The 12362-nt window shown below is 44.2% G+C and overlaps 1 protein-coding gene across 3 annotated transcripts in view; it reads left to right on the top strand.

Annotated features, from left to right (window-relative positions):
- Positions 1–11205, top strand: part of Slc14a1 (solute carrier family 14 member 1 (Kidd blood group)) — a 40061-nt gene extending 28856 nt beyond the window's left edge. For all 3 annotated transcript variants that reach the window (XM_048418992.3, XM_048418988.3, XM_048418991.3), the window contains 4 exons: positions 911–1058; positions 1255–1389; positions 7590–7639; positions 8809–11205. In XM_048418992.3, the coding sequence (XP_048274949.1) occupies positions 911–1058; positions 1255–1389; positions 7590–7639; positions 8809–8982 (507 nt within the window). In that variant the 3' untranslated portion in view covers positions 8983–11205. The remainder of the gene's footprint in view (positions 1–910; positions 1059–1254; positions 1390–7589; positions 7640–8808) is intronic.
- The last annotated feature ends 1157 nt before the right edge of the window (positions 11206–12362 follow it).

Here is a 12362-nt window from a genome sequence, read left to right on the forward strand (position 1 = left end):
CAGTGTGGTCCAGTGCACTGAACAAGGGCCAAGCCAGTGTTTGGAAGCCCAAGCTGGGGCTTCCTCTGCCAGTGAGAGTCATTGCTTCTAGATTCTTACAAACGGATCCGAGAGAAGGTAGAGAGGCCATTATATTTCAGGAAATGTTTTTGCTCAAAGGGAGAAGCTGTGTGTTGTTATATTTTCCTGGCCCAACCAAAAGTTTTATTATATGGAAACATCATTTGTTTGAGCCAAATCCTTTGCCTTCCTGAGAACTGTCGCTCTGTAAACATTTCAGGTAGATTCAGGCTTCTGCCGGAAAACAGAATTGGAAGGTCCGTGCTTTTGTGCCTTGGGATCTGATAGACAGATGTTAGTGACTAAAATAAGCCAAAGGTGTTTTTATTAAATGGAGCACGTTCCATTCGGGATCAGCCGGGCCAGTGTGGTCCCAGCTCAGCAAGCTGGCTGCAGTTACTTCTAAATTACGAATGAGCTAACCTTATTCCGTTCTCCGGCCTCTTAATCTGGGCAGCCAACTCCATTGTAAGGATTTCTACAGACTGTGGAACAGCATGGATTCGCTGCCACACTAAGGAAGGTACAGCAGGTTGTCAGAGCCAGGGGTCATGAGACCACACTGGAAGCCTCACGATAGTGGGAAAGTTAACGAGTACAAGAGGCTTGGAAGAGCTGTGCTCCTCGGCGGGCACCCGAGCAGGACCGGTGTACCTCTCCAGAGACAGAGCTAAAGAAAAGATGAGACAAGAGGGTTTTTTTCTGTATTAGTAAAATATTGGCACTGATCTTGAAGGATAAAACATGCTAATTCTAAAAACTGCAACCTGTAACGTTGTTGTGTATTAAGTGTGCTGTGGTCTTCTTATCCGTTGTTCGAGTGGCTACAATTCTGTCCTTTCTATTGCAGTTATTGAAGTCCCTTCCAGTGGGAGTTGGTCAGATATACGGCTGTGATAACCCATGGACGGGGGGCATTTTCCTCTGTGCCATTCTCCTTTCCTCCCCACTCATGTGCCTGCATGCTGCTATCGGATCCCTGCTGGGTGTCATTGCAGGTGAGTATAAGACTTGCAACCTAACATGAGCATCTTATCCATCCCGTGCCTGTCGCAGGCATCTTTTATACTGCAGAGCTTCCCCAAGGTCTCTGGGCAAGGGGAGTCCTTAGGATATTTCCCAGGACCCCACAGCTCACTGCATAGCATCCTGCTCTTTGTCCCAAGCTCTGACCACTCTTGTTTTTCCCTACAGGACTCAGTCTCGCAGCTCCGTTTGAAGACATCTATGCTGGGCTCTGGGGTTTCAACAGTTCTCTGGCCTGCATTGCAATTGGAGGCATGTTCATGGCACTCACCTGGCAGACCCACCTCCTGGCTCTCGCCTGTGGTGAGTATTCGACATATGGTGTGGGTGCACATATGTAGGGGGTGCCCCTGAGGACTCCATCCAAACCATGGGCAAGCAGTACACAATGACACAAGAATATATTTAACGAATCATATGAGACTGAGATTGGAGTTTGGGTTACTGCTAACTGTGTGAGTGGGGGCAAGTGATGCTCCTCCCCTGGGAGAGTTAAAGTCATCTTTACCTGTCAGACTGGTTATTGTGAAGGAAGAGCCTGTGAAATCCTAGAAGACAATCTAGTCGGGATATATTTGAGGTAATAGATCCATGACCTGTACTGTGGTTGTGTGTGTGTGTGTGTATACTTACTTTGCCTTTGATATAATTTCGGAAGGTGAGGTGAGGTAGGAGCTACACAGTAAGACCCTGACAAACGAAAAAGTACGCACGCACACTTGTTGTTATGCCCCCAAAACCTAAAAAGAAATACTTTGTTCTACTAAAGCTATGTTATTTGGTGAACCAGGTAGGGTTTCACGCAGTCCTTTGAGGACTGGTTTAATCAACTGTTTTCAGACTTGAGCCTGTGTTGAACTCACCTGAAATATTGGTGAATACACAGACTGCTAGATCGGCCTCTGACACAGAATTAGGGGCCAGAGGGAGAAACCTGTACTTCTGACAGGGAGGCTAAGAACGCTTTGTTAGGCCTTCATGATCCCCAGCAGACCCTGCCTGCAGAGCTAGGCTAGGCCCCAGCTCCCTCAGAGTCATCCTCATTGGCCTTGGGTCAGGGAAGTGCTGGAGCACATTAAGTCCAGGAGGAATAAATCCAAACCTAGATGCTGTTTCCACCAGTCTTCCCCACAGCTGCTCTGCTACCCTGGGCTGCTTCTTGGCTGTAGCTTTCAGACTGTGTGTCAGCTCCATAAAGTAAGGTGGGCCTCAAGAACTCTGGACTTGGAATGCTGGTGGGTCCCCTCAAGCTGCTGATGAGGGGCAGACATCCACCCATAACCTGTGTCATCTCTAGTCCCGCACAAGTAAAAACATGAAAGATATTTCTAGGGTGGAAAGAATGACACCCTAGGAGACGAAAAAGTAGAGGGGTCGTGGGTTGTAGAGGAATTCTTTCTAACCTGATGTAACAGAGGTCTAAAGTCATTTTATCTCCAGACTGCTCAACCTCAGCTATCTAACTGATTGTCATGGTAGACCTCGTGCTAGGCAGTATCTGGAGTGGAGGAGGGGAGCGGAGACGGAGGGTTTGTAGACACTGCTCAGTTTGGGTTTATACAGTGGCATAGCTAACAGAGTTCAGATCTAGGTGTTATTTTGTTGCTTTGTAACCACTTGGTTGAGCTCTGTCAGTATTTGCTACTCTGCTCTTCCTCTGTTCTCAAGTTCAAAGTGAAGCAGGCAAAGTAGGGGACAGATTCTGTGGTTAACTGGGAGAGAGTCTCTCATCCTCCAGCCCCAGCTTTGTTCCGAGATTGCTTTCACACCTTTATCGGGAGTGCATACTTTATGTTTCTGTGTGTGCAGTAGCGACAAATGCATTAATGTGTTTAGATATTCATACTGTAGCCTGGGTGGATACCGGGAAGACTTTGAATTAGAAACTTCGGGTCCCCTGTAATTCCTGAGCAGAGAGCGCTGTACTAGAAGGGGAACCTGGTGATTTGGGGGGCAGGGAGTTCTGAGGGAGGTTCTCAAGGTTTGGACCAGAACAAGAAGAAATCTGTAGTATAGGATCTGGGGTGGGGCAATTACTGTCAGAGTTATCAGGGAGTACTGCCTGGAGATGGTGTCTTTTCTGTGAGCCCTAGCCCAGGAGTGGAGGCCGTTCGGTAGGGAAGATGGCGCTGGTTGGCATGGGGACAGCCTGAGCCAAGCAGAAAGCCTTCTGACCACGTGAAAAGTGGATTTGGTTCTGACAGGCTAGCGAGAAGGATGGAGCCTAAGACTTTTGCAAATGTTTCCCCCAAAGGGAAATCTTTTCATTATTATTTTTTATTGTAATAGTATTGTAACAGTTTCATTGCTTAGTCAGAACAAAGTACACAGAGGTGTAAAGTAGAAAGGGAAGCTGCTCCATCCTTCTCCCTCAGGCAACCTTGTAAGCTCCTCTGCGCAGCTCCTCATGATGACCATGGTCTGCTGACCCCATCCTGGATGATCTTCCCACTCACAATCTTTAACTTAACCAAGGCTGCAGATTCCTTTTCATAATCACAGATTCTGGGCATCAGGATGTGGACCCCATTAGGGAGTATTTTCTGTCTGCCGTACTTACTTTGCCTTTGATATAATTTTAGAAGGTGAGGTGAGTTAGGAGTTACACAGTAAGACCCTGGCAATAATAATAATAATAATAATAATAATAATAATAATAAACTTTTAAAAAGAGAAACCCAAAACAAAAACCAACCCTGGCCTTGTTGCCAGACTACCTGGAACTTAATTACAGCAGGGTCCATAACACTGTTGGGCCTAGGTTTTCCCACTTTAAAAGAGGGTTTGTGGTGCCCCCATTGAATTTGTCTAGGATTAAATAGTGTGTGCATAAATCATATGAAACATAAGTAGTATCCTGTACTTGTTTGTTCTATTTAAAGGTATGGAGAACTTTTTTTCTGGTGGCTTTGCATTAATTTATTAACTTATTAAGAATTAACCTTGTTTGCTAGTCCTTATCAAAGTCTTAACTTTATCCATACTTTTATCTTATCTCCAGATATGAACAATACCTTGGCCTGCATCAGCCCCCACTGGGAGGCCCGCCCCCAACAGCCACTGAAACCACGCTGACGCTGATATTATATAGAATTTTCACTTTAGATCCATATAAACAAGCATTTTCATGCTTCCTTGTTTAGTAACTACGGCCTTTGGGTGTGTATCCACCCCTGCCCTGCAGCTCACACTGCCCTGCCAATGTTTTCTCCAGAGCTGGTTTTGTTGAGGGGAGAACTGCTTCCTTTCTCCCTGTCTTACATGTTAGGGCAGCCGTCTGAAAACAACACCAGATTTGAGGATTTTGTTTTCTCTCCTAACAAACCTTTTGAAAGTTGTCCTCAAAGATGATCTTGTTGCCTTTCTACATCCCAAACTGCCATATAGACTTCTGAAAAAAAAAAAAAAAAACCTTATTCTTGTTAAAGGTAATTTTATTTTTGTTCTCTGGGCATTTGGAACCTTATCTTCGCATATTTTCCTTGACCACATGAAAGGTGGATTTGGTTCTGGCAGGCGAGCGAAAAGGATGGAGCTGTCTAGATGAGAGAGTTCCTCATACCCTCTGTGATTAGACACTCAAATCCTTTCGGCGTGGTGTGAGATCTCCTGTCTTTCTTTAATTCTAGGATTTTGTCTGCTTTCAGTTTCTCAAAAGTCTCTCCAAATATTCCTTTCCTCGGGGGTTAATTCCATGTGAGCTTTCCCACTGCTATGAACTTTTTCTTTTATTTCCTCCCCATCCTTCACAAGAGCCTCCAGTTTCGTCAGTCCACTGAACTGTTTTCGGCTCTGTCCGCCATGCTTCATCCTGTCATCTAGTGCCTTCTTTGTTTCCGGCTTTGACTAAGAGTTTGCTCCATTGTGTCTGTCTTTCTTAGCATTTGGTCTCTTTAGAGGTCCCCTTTCTTTGCTCTAAGAATTTGTTTCCCAAGAGATCCCAGCTGTTTGAGCGACAGCTCTCAATGGGGAGTAATAGCCAGGGCCTTTCTCTTAGTACAGACGAGCAGTCAGGAGATCATGGCTCTACCTCCCAGAATGTTGGGCCTCTGTTGGTTGGGGTCATACAGATGCTTTAGATATGATGAGATTGTCATGTCAGGGGCTAGTTACATGGCTTTTATGACAAGACTGTCCTGCTGGGGGTTTTTACATAGCTTCTAGTTTGGAGCCATTTAAGATATTGCTCAAGTGATTTCAGCTTTTTGGTATAAATACCCAAATATGCATTATATTAATATTTCTGCAGCATGTTTCTGCAATTGAAATTGATAGTTCAAAGGGAATGGCAATTGCAGTATCCACAAATGTGGAGCTCATTCCCAGAGAGCCAGCTCAGTTCCTTCTGAGGCTGGCAGTAGGAGAGTATCAACCCCACCCCCACTGCACCCCAGCAGACTTCCTAATACCCACACATAAACTCTTGGGACAGACCTCTAACCCCTCTTGCAAGGCAAGCCTTTTGTGTAAAATGCCACAGCAAGTTTCAGCTTGCCCACGTTGCCCTGTCACTGACAAACAAAAGGCCCACCTTATCTGCCAAGGTAAATAAACAGCAGACACTGATCACAGAACTGTTCTTTTCTGTATCCCACAAGTCTCTGTCAGGGAGAACTTAGGAACCTGCAATGGTACCTGGCAGGGCTGCTTTCCTTGCCTGGAGATCAGGAGCTGGGTGGCCAAGGAATGGCCTTGTTTTTATGCCCTTTATAGAGGTTATAAGCCTATTTTGTACCATTTATCAATAGTTGGGTTACTATAGGAGCACTCACCCATGACAGTGCATTGAGAGGGGGCCTTGCCCATGAAATCCAGGCTCTCTTTGGGCTTTAGGGGGCTTTTCTAATGTGATCACAGATGTGTTTCCCTGGTGTCAGCCAGTCCCAGCTCTGCACTACATGCAAGTCTTCACGGCCAGGCAGCCTGTTGTTTGTTACTCTGACTTTCTCTGGAGAGAAACGAACAACATGGACTTAGAGATTATTCCAAAGCATATAACAGTACAAGACTCAAGAGTGTCAGAAGCATGTCTTAGAAGTGTTGGGCCTTTGAAGGAGATAAGAGACAATAATGTCTGGTGTGTTCAAAGGAAAAGACGGTGCTAAAGAGAGCAGGCCAGATGTAGCTTGTGCTTAGAAGAGTACCTAGGAATAGATGCCGAACGAGCGAGTTAGATCTTGAAAATGAATGAAATTGATGAAAGCAAAGAGGGGAATCCTCCCCACCCAAGTCATGAGCATCCTTCTTCTCAGAGTGGTACCCTATTACCCTGCCAAGAGGGAAGAGTTCACAGTTGCTCTGAATGGATATGAAATTTCATTTGAGATTTCATTGTCTGCCTCCCTAAAGCAGAACTTTAAGTTCTGAATGGTAAAACAAAAAAAAAATCTGAGTTCACTCATTATCCAGAAAATATAAGGAAAAGCCGGAATCCAAAAATAGAACTGTATCTGAATTAGGCCTCATTAGCGTGAGAAACTAAGACATGAGAGGATTCATTGCACTATTTAAGCAACATGGTGCTGGGGATAAATTATCAATAAAAGGACAAGGAAATGATGATCAGAGAGATCTCTCATCATCTCTGTCATGCTCCCAAGATAGCTCACGTGAGTGATAGGTATTCACTGATCCATTGATTGATTGGTGGCTGTCTAACAGTGGCCTAAATGACTTTGTGAACAACATAGGAAAGTCATTCTTCAGTTTGGGGAAACCTGAGGACATCCCAGGCCCCTCGCCTCTTCCTCAGCCAAGACAGAGAAATTGATGGTTAGCTGGTTGAGCCCTTTGCTCCTGTTGCTTTACATGTAAAAGCTACACATGTGATCAGAACATGCCATTTGCAGGAGTTTGTTTCTCTTTTCTTGCTCAAAGTAAATGAAAATATCAGATGCTTATTAATGAAGTTGTATGCCCACCGTTAGTGCTTGAGAAGGCATTGCATGAAGAGAGTCTCGGGAGTCTGTCCTGCTTTTGCCATGTTCCAAGCTGTTGCCTTCTTATTTTTAGACTCCATAATTTTTGTAGCTGTAAAATTCAAACCATTAATATGGGGATCCTGGGTGCAGTAAGACTGTAGAGAACCAAGGCTGTCTCGTCTAAATTCGGTCATGTGTGTAGAAAAACAACATGACAGTTTATTTGCCACAGAAAATCTTTCCCCGCGACAGTGAAAAGAGCAAACCACACTGCAAGACTACTTTCGTTGAGCACTTGGTGTGTGCCGAATGTGTACTGTTTTCTTCATGCTCACCCAGCCCTGTGAAAGAGTTGGTCCTGTTGCTTCTGTGGTACAGCCAAGGAGGCAGAGCACAGAAACGAGACCAATGAGTTCTGCAGGGATGGGCCACGATCTGAACTCATAGCTTCTGACTCTAAATTCACATTTATAAATGGGGTTATAACTGGGCTGGCTAGTAGAACCCAGAAGTGTACGTAAACAGTCTAGGATGCTGGTGAAAACTACATCTACCAAATAGTGTTCTTTCTTCTTTCCGCAGCCCTGTTTACCGCCTACGTCGGAGCCTGCATGACACACCTGATGGCTGTGGTGAGTTCTTTGATCCCATTTTGTCCTCTGCATGACTTGTCAATGATGTGGAAGTCCACTGATGCCACCTGAGCAGTATCTGGTGACAGGGGCCGTGAGCGTGGCTGCCATTGCTCTGGCAGGTGCTGGCTCTCGGCCACTCCCGCCCTCCAACATCACAGCAAACTCTAGCCCAAACTACAATCGCCAGGCTTATCATGGATGTCAGATTGCTTGGTTTAAAGGATAACTTTAACAGCAACCTTATCAATAGCTCAATACCCCATTATCACGTTCAGAGTCTAACTCTGGTGCTGAGAAGTTGACTTTAGAATATCGTTTACTTATTAAGAACTCTGAGAAGATCAGTTATGAATAACTGACTAGAGAAACAGATATATATATAAAATAACACCTGTTATATATATATATAACACCTGTTATAATATATATATATATATATATATATATATATATATATATATATATATAGGCATCATCAGTCTGTGGATCAGAACTGGATGAATGGACTAGCTAGGGAGAGCAGGGGAACTTCAGATCCTGAGGCCCCATCCCTTGATTTGAGGATAAAGTGTAGGTTTTGGTACCCTACTCCCCATCACACTTATGAGGTTCATACAAAAGACGACAGCTAACCAATGTAGAATACTCAGAAATGTGTGAGTTGACGTGGTGGCGTTGAAGCATGGCACCTCCCCCCGCCAAATTTAGGAAGTGTGTTTAGGAGAGAAAATAAAAAGGAAGAACAAGAAGAGTTCAGTGCTGGAACGAAGGCAGGGTCAGAAAGGCCACTATGATTGACTAATCAGAGAAGCCCTTTTGGATGTAATGAGTGGTCAGGATATTCGCTGTTTGCTGGCATCCTATGTGCCCAGTGTCACCCTGGTACACCATGCTGAAGAAGTATGGATAAACAAGAAAACCGGAGAGACATACAGAAAGGAGAAAACTGATCACCACAGAAAGACAAGTGAAAACATTTCAATGACTGCTAGATCCAGATTCCCTGACATCTTAGACATGATTAAGATTTTACAAGGGGGCACAGCAGATTCCAGAGCAAGCCCCCCCCACTGATTTGTACCCTAGGTTGAAAGTTCAGGGGGTTCATTGTGTGAACTCACTTTAAATGGAATCTCAAAAGAAGTGTGGCCTCTCTTTTTCTCCAGGTACGTTTGCCTGCTGGTACTTGGGCCTTCTGTTTGGCCACGCTACCGTTTCTCTTGCTGACCACGAAAAACCCCGACATCTACAGGATACCTCTCAGCAAAGTCACCTACTCTGAAGAGAACCGCATCTTCTACCTACAAAACAAGAAAAGGGTGGTTGAAAGCCCTCTGTAAAAGGAACTCCACATGATAGCTGTGGTCATTAATCATTTCCAAGTGCAGCTCCAGAAGGCTTCCAGATTCTCAGTAACTGCTTTTCACCACAGGGAACAACTTTCAGACTATCAGTGACCCATTCGTTTGTTTGCTTTGTGTTTTTCTTTTTGACTGTATATTGTCAAGCACATGAAAACCCTGTCCAGGTGATGTTCTCTGGAATGGAATTTAAACCCATCTGTGTGCTAGGGGTGGGGTAGCATGAAGATTGTAATGTATTTATAAAGTCGACATGGTCCAAGAGAAAGAAGAAATGGAAGCAGAATAATTATTATTTAAACTACCTTTGATGTCAGTATTAAGCGTTAAGTTCTGTAGCCATCTAAGCCTTACAGAATTCACGGGCACAGAAACAAAGCGAACCCAAAAAGTCCTCAGGTAAACAGTTTGCTTTCAGAATCAAGCCAAGTGACTCGCAGCAGCCATGACCAACATTGCAGTGAGTAGGTTGCCGGTAGGGCAGTGGCTTCCGCACTATAGTAAAGTGTGACATTTACTAAATGAGGATGATTAGGTTTTTTTTTCAAGCTGCCAGAGCTGTGGAGAGGACTTTGTTGGTCAAAATAGTTTTGAATTGCTGCTCTTGGCATTTCAAAACTTCAGGGAGAGTTTATTTATTCTTCTTATGAAAAAAAAAAAACACCTTTTTTTCACTGATATGTTTGTAGCTAGCCAGTTCCTAGAAATTAAATAAAATATGTATGTATGGAATACTTAGCATAGTTGCTTTTACTTTAATTGTTATATTAGTTTTTAGTTGGGGGGTGTCTTGCTATGTAGCCCAGGCTAGCCTAGAAGGCAGCACCCCTCTGCTTCCATTCCCTGAACACTGGGACTATGTGTTAGTTTTTTAAGTGTTTCAGATACATGGCAATTTCATTAACCTCAAGAGCCTTTTATAGTCACATCTTTAATGAATCTGAGGACATCTAGGCCCTGGCTGTCAAGTCACACATAGTCTTCAAGAGTTCTTTAATTTCTTAAAAAAAAAAAAAAAGACATTCTTTTCTGCACACTATGCTCTGTTTGAGAAACTAGTGGTATTGGAACCACCTGAAAGAAATACAGGGAGGGGGATTCTCCAGGTTTTCGCTTTAGATTTTTTTTTTAATTTAAAAGTTGTAGCTTCTGTAAAAATTCTATGACCAATCACGCCAAAGAGGACAGCAGAAAGTTCCACTTGCCGCCTGCCGTCTGCCCAATGAAATTTATTGTTTGAAGCTTGGGAAAGTAAAAACTTAAATCCTAAAGATTTATTTTTCCTGTTGAGTATGTTGTTCATGCCTGAAATCCTAGCACTCAGGCAGCTGAGGCAGAAGGACCACACATTGAAGGCAGTGTGGGCTACACTGAATGGCCCTATCTCAACAAACAAACAACAACAACAACAAGAAGAAACACTTTCCCCCCTTTCAATAGTCAGTGTTATCCAGGCAGTGGTGGGGCAATCATTTAATTAGAGGCAGGCGAATCTGTGAGTTTGAGGCCAGCCTGGTCTACAGAGTGAGTTCCAGGACAGCCAGAGCTACACAAAGACACCCTTTCTGGAAAAACAAAAGCAAAAACATAGTAAGCGCTGAGAAGACAATACAGTTTGCTGAAGGGCTGAAGTCAGGTGGTAGGAAAGCCTGGACAAACGCCTTAGGGAGCCCATCACCCTCCCTCTCCTCAGGATAACAAATCCTGAGAACTGGGACCATTTTTACATCCTGTGACCAAAGCCTTTGAAGCCATGAATCTACAACTGTCACTGGTTCCTGAGATGTCCTATGGAAAATCCGAATTTCCAGAGTTTGAACTGAAATTTTCCTATTTGGAATTTGTGAAATATGGGTTGAGAACAGCAGGAAGAGAAGGGTAAGCAAAGAACCCCCCAGAAGTGAAGAAGTTGCAACCTAGCAGAACAGACTGGAGCGCTTTCCCCTATGCCCCTGAGCCCACCTCAGAAACAGAGTTCTAACTCACCTAAGCCCGTGCTGTCTCAAACCTTCAAATGGGAACAAGCTTAAAGTCTTCTCTATTATTTTATTTATATAATATTAATGTCTTTAAAGTATTTTTGTTACTAAGTATTATCCTAAAGTTATACGAAAACTCTTAGGGCTCCTTTGTACCTTTTTTGCTATTGTCTGTGTAACAGACTCCTGTGTAAACATATGAATAAATTATATTCACGGCTCAGTTCACTCTCATGTGTCTTTATACTTAGTAATGTTGTTATATAGATACGAGCATTCACATACATAATTGTGTGTCACTTCTATTTCTGAGCCAAAGTTATAACTGGCTAGACAAGGGAAAGAAAATATTCTAAAGAGAGACATGTGTGGCCTCCCTTTGGCTAGCAAACTATGGGCTCCAAAGGGTTAAAATTTCCCCTCCCCAGTATGACGCTGGAGAAAGGGAAAAGGCAAAGCATGGTGCCCGGCAGAAGAGAAACCCCCCGCCCCCCGCGCCCTGCGCCAGTTCTAGTAACTTATTGAACCACTTTGTGGGACAGGCTGATGCCCAGGCAACAATGGGTAGAGCCACACCTTGCCCCAGATTGCTGAGTTGTATGTACTTTCTACCTTCTGGTTAAACTAAACCTCATGCCAATGCCCTGAGGTGGAGTTGGAGGCCGTTGGACCTCTTCCTTCCTCTTCCCTGTGTGTGGCCACTTTAAACAGATCTCCATCTTACTGGTCTCTTTGGTGGGCGTATTGGGGGTAGGTGGGCATGCTTAGCTTGATGAGCCCGCCAGAGTCTGAGTCTTGACCCTAAAACGCAAATAACAAAATCAGATGGGTAGCTGATCAAACTCTGCTCAGTTCCAGATTGGCAGGTCCATCCCATCTTCTCAACTACTTGTTTCCCCACCTCGGGTACGAGAATGAGTGACTGCTACAAATGTTTGGGAAAGCCTCCTAACTAACCCTGTGAGGGCACTATCCTGAAAGCCATAGATCCAGGGTACCCCCATCAGTGCCAACCCTAGAGTCAGGCCTCTGAAAAAGCCACTCCTCAGAAAAGGGAGACGTTCCTGTCAGCCTTGCCTCTGTTCCCGAAAGAACTTCTCTCCCTCTTCCTGTTGCCATGGTTATCATATCTGAGAAACAGGTTGAGAACAGAAAGGCACCTCAACAAGACTCAAGGACGACTTTGAAAGAATGCCAATCAGAAAGCTAAAGGAGCCACTGTAGGGTGGCCCCCATCAAAATGCCCTCTGCGGCAACAAAATCTCTATCTACTTGTATCACATTTTTCTACATTGTCATACAATGTCCCTTTCATCTGAAAGAGAAAAGATGAGACACTTTGAGGCTCCAGACACTGTAAAACTTTACAAGCTACGGGTA

Source organism: Myodes glareolus, chromosome 13, assembly GCF_982192425.1.
Source record: "Myodes glareolus chromosome 13, mMyoGla1.1, whole genome shotgun sequence".
In the NCBI taxonomy this organism is placed as follows: Eukaryota; Metazoa; Chordata; class Mammalia; order Rodentia; family Cricetidae; genus Myodes; species Myodes glareolus.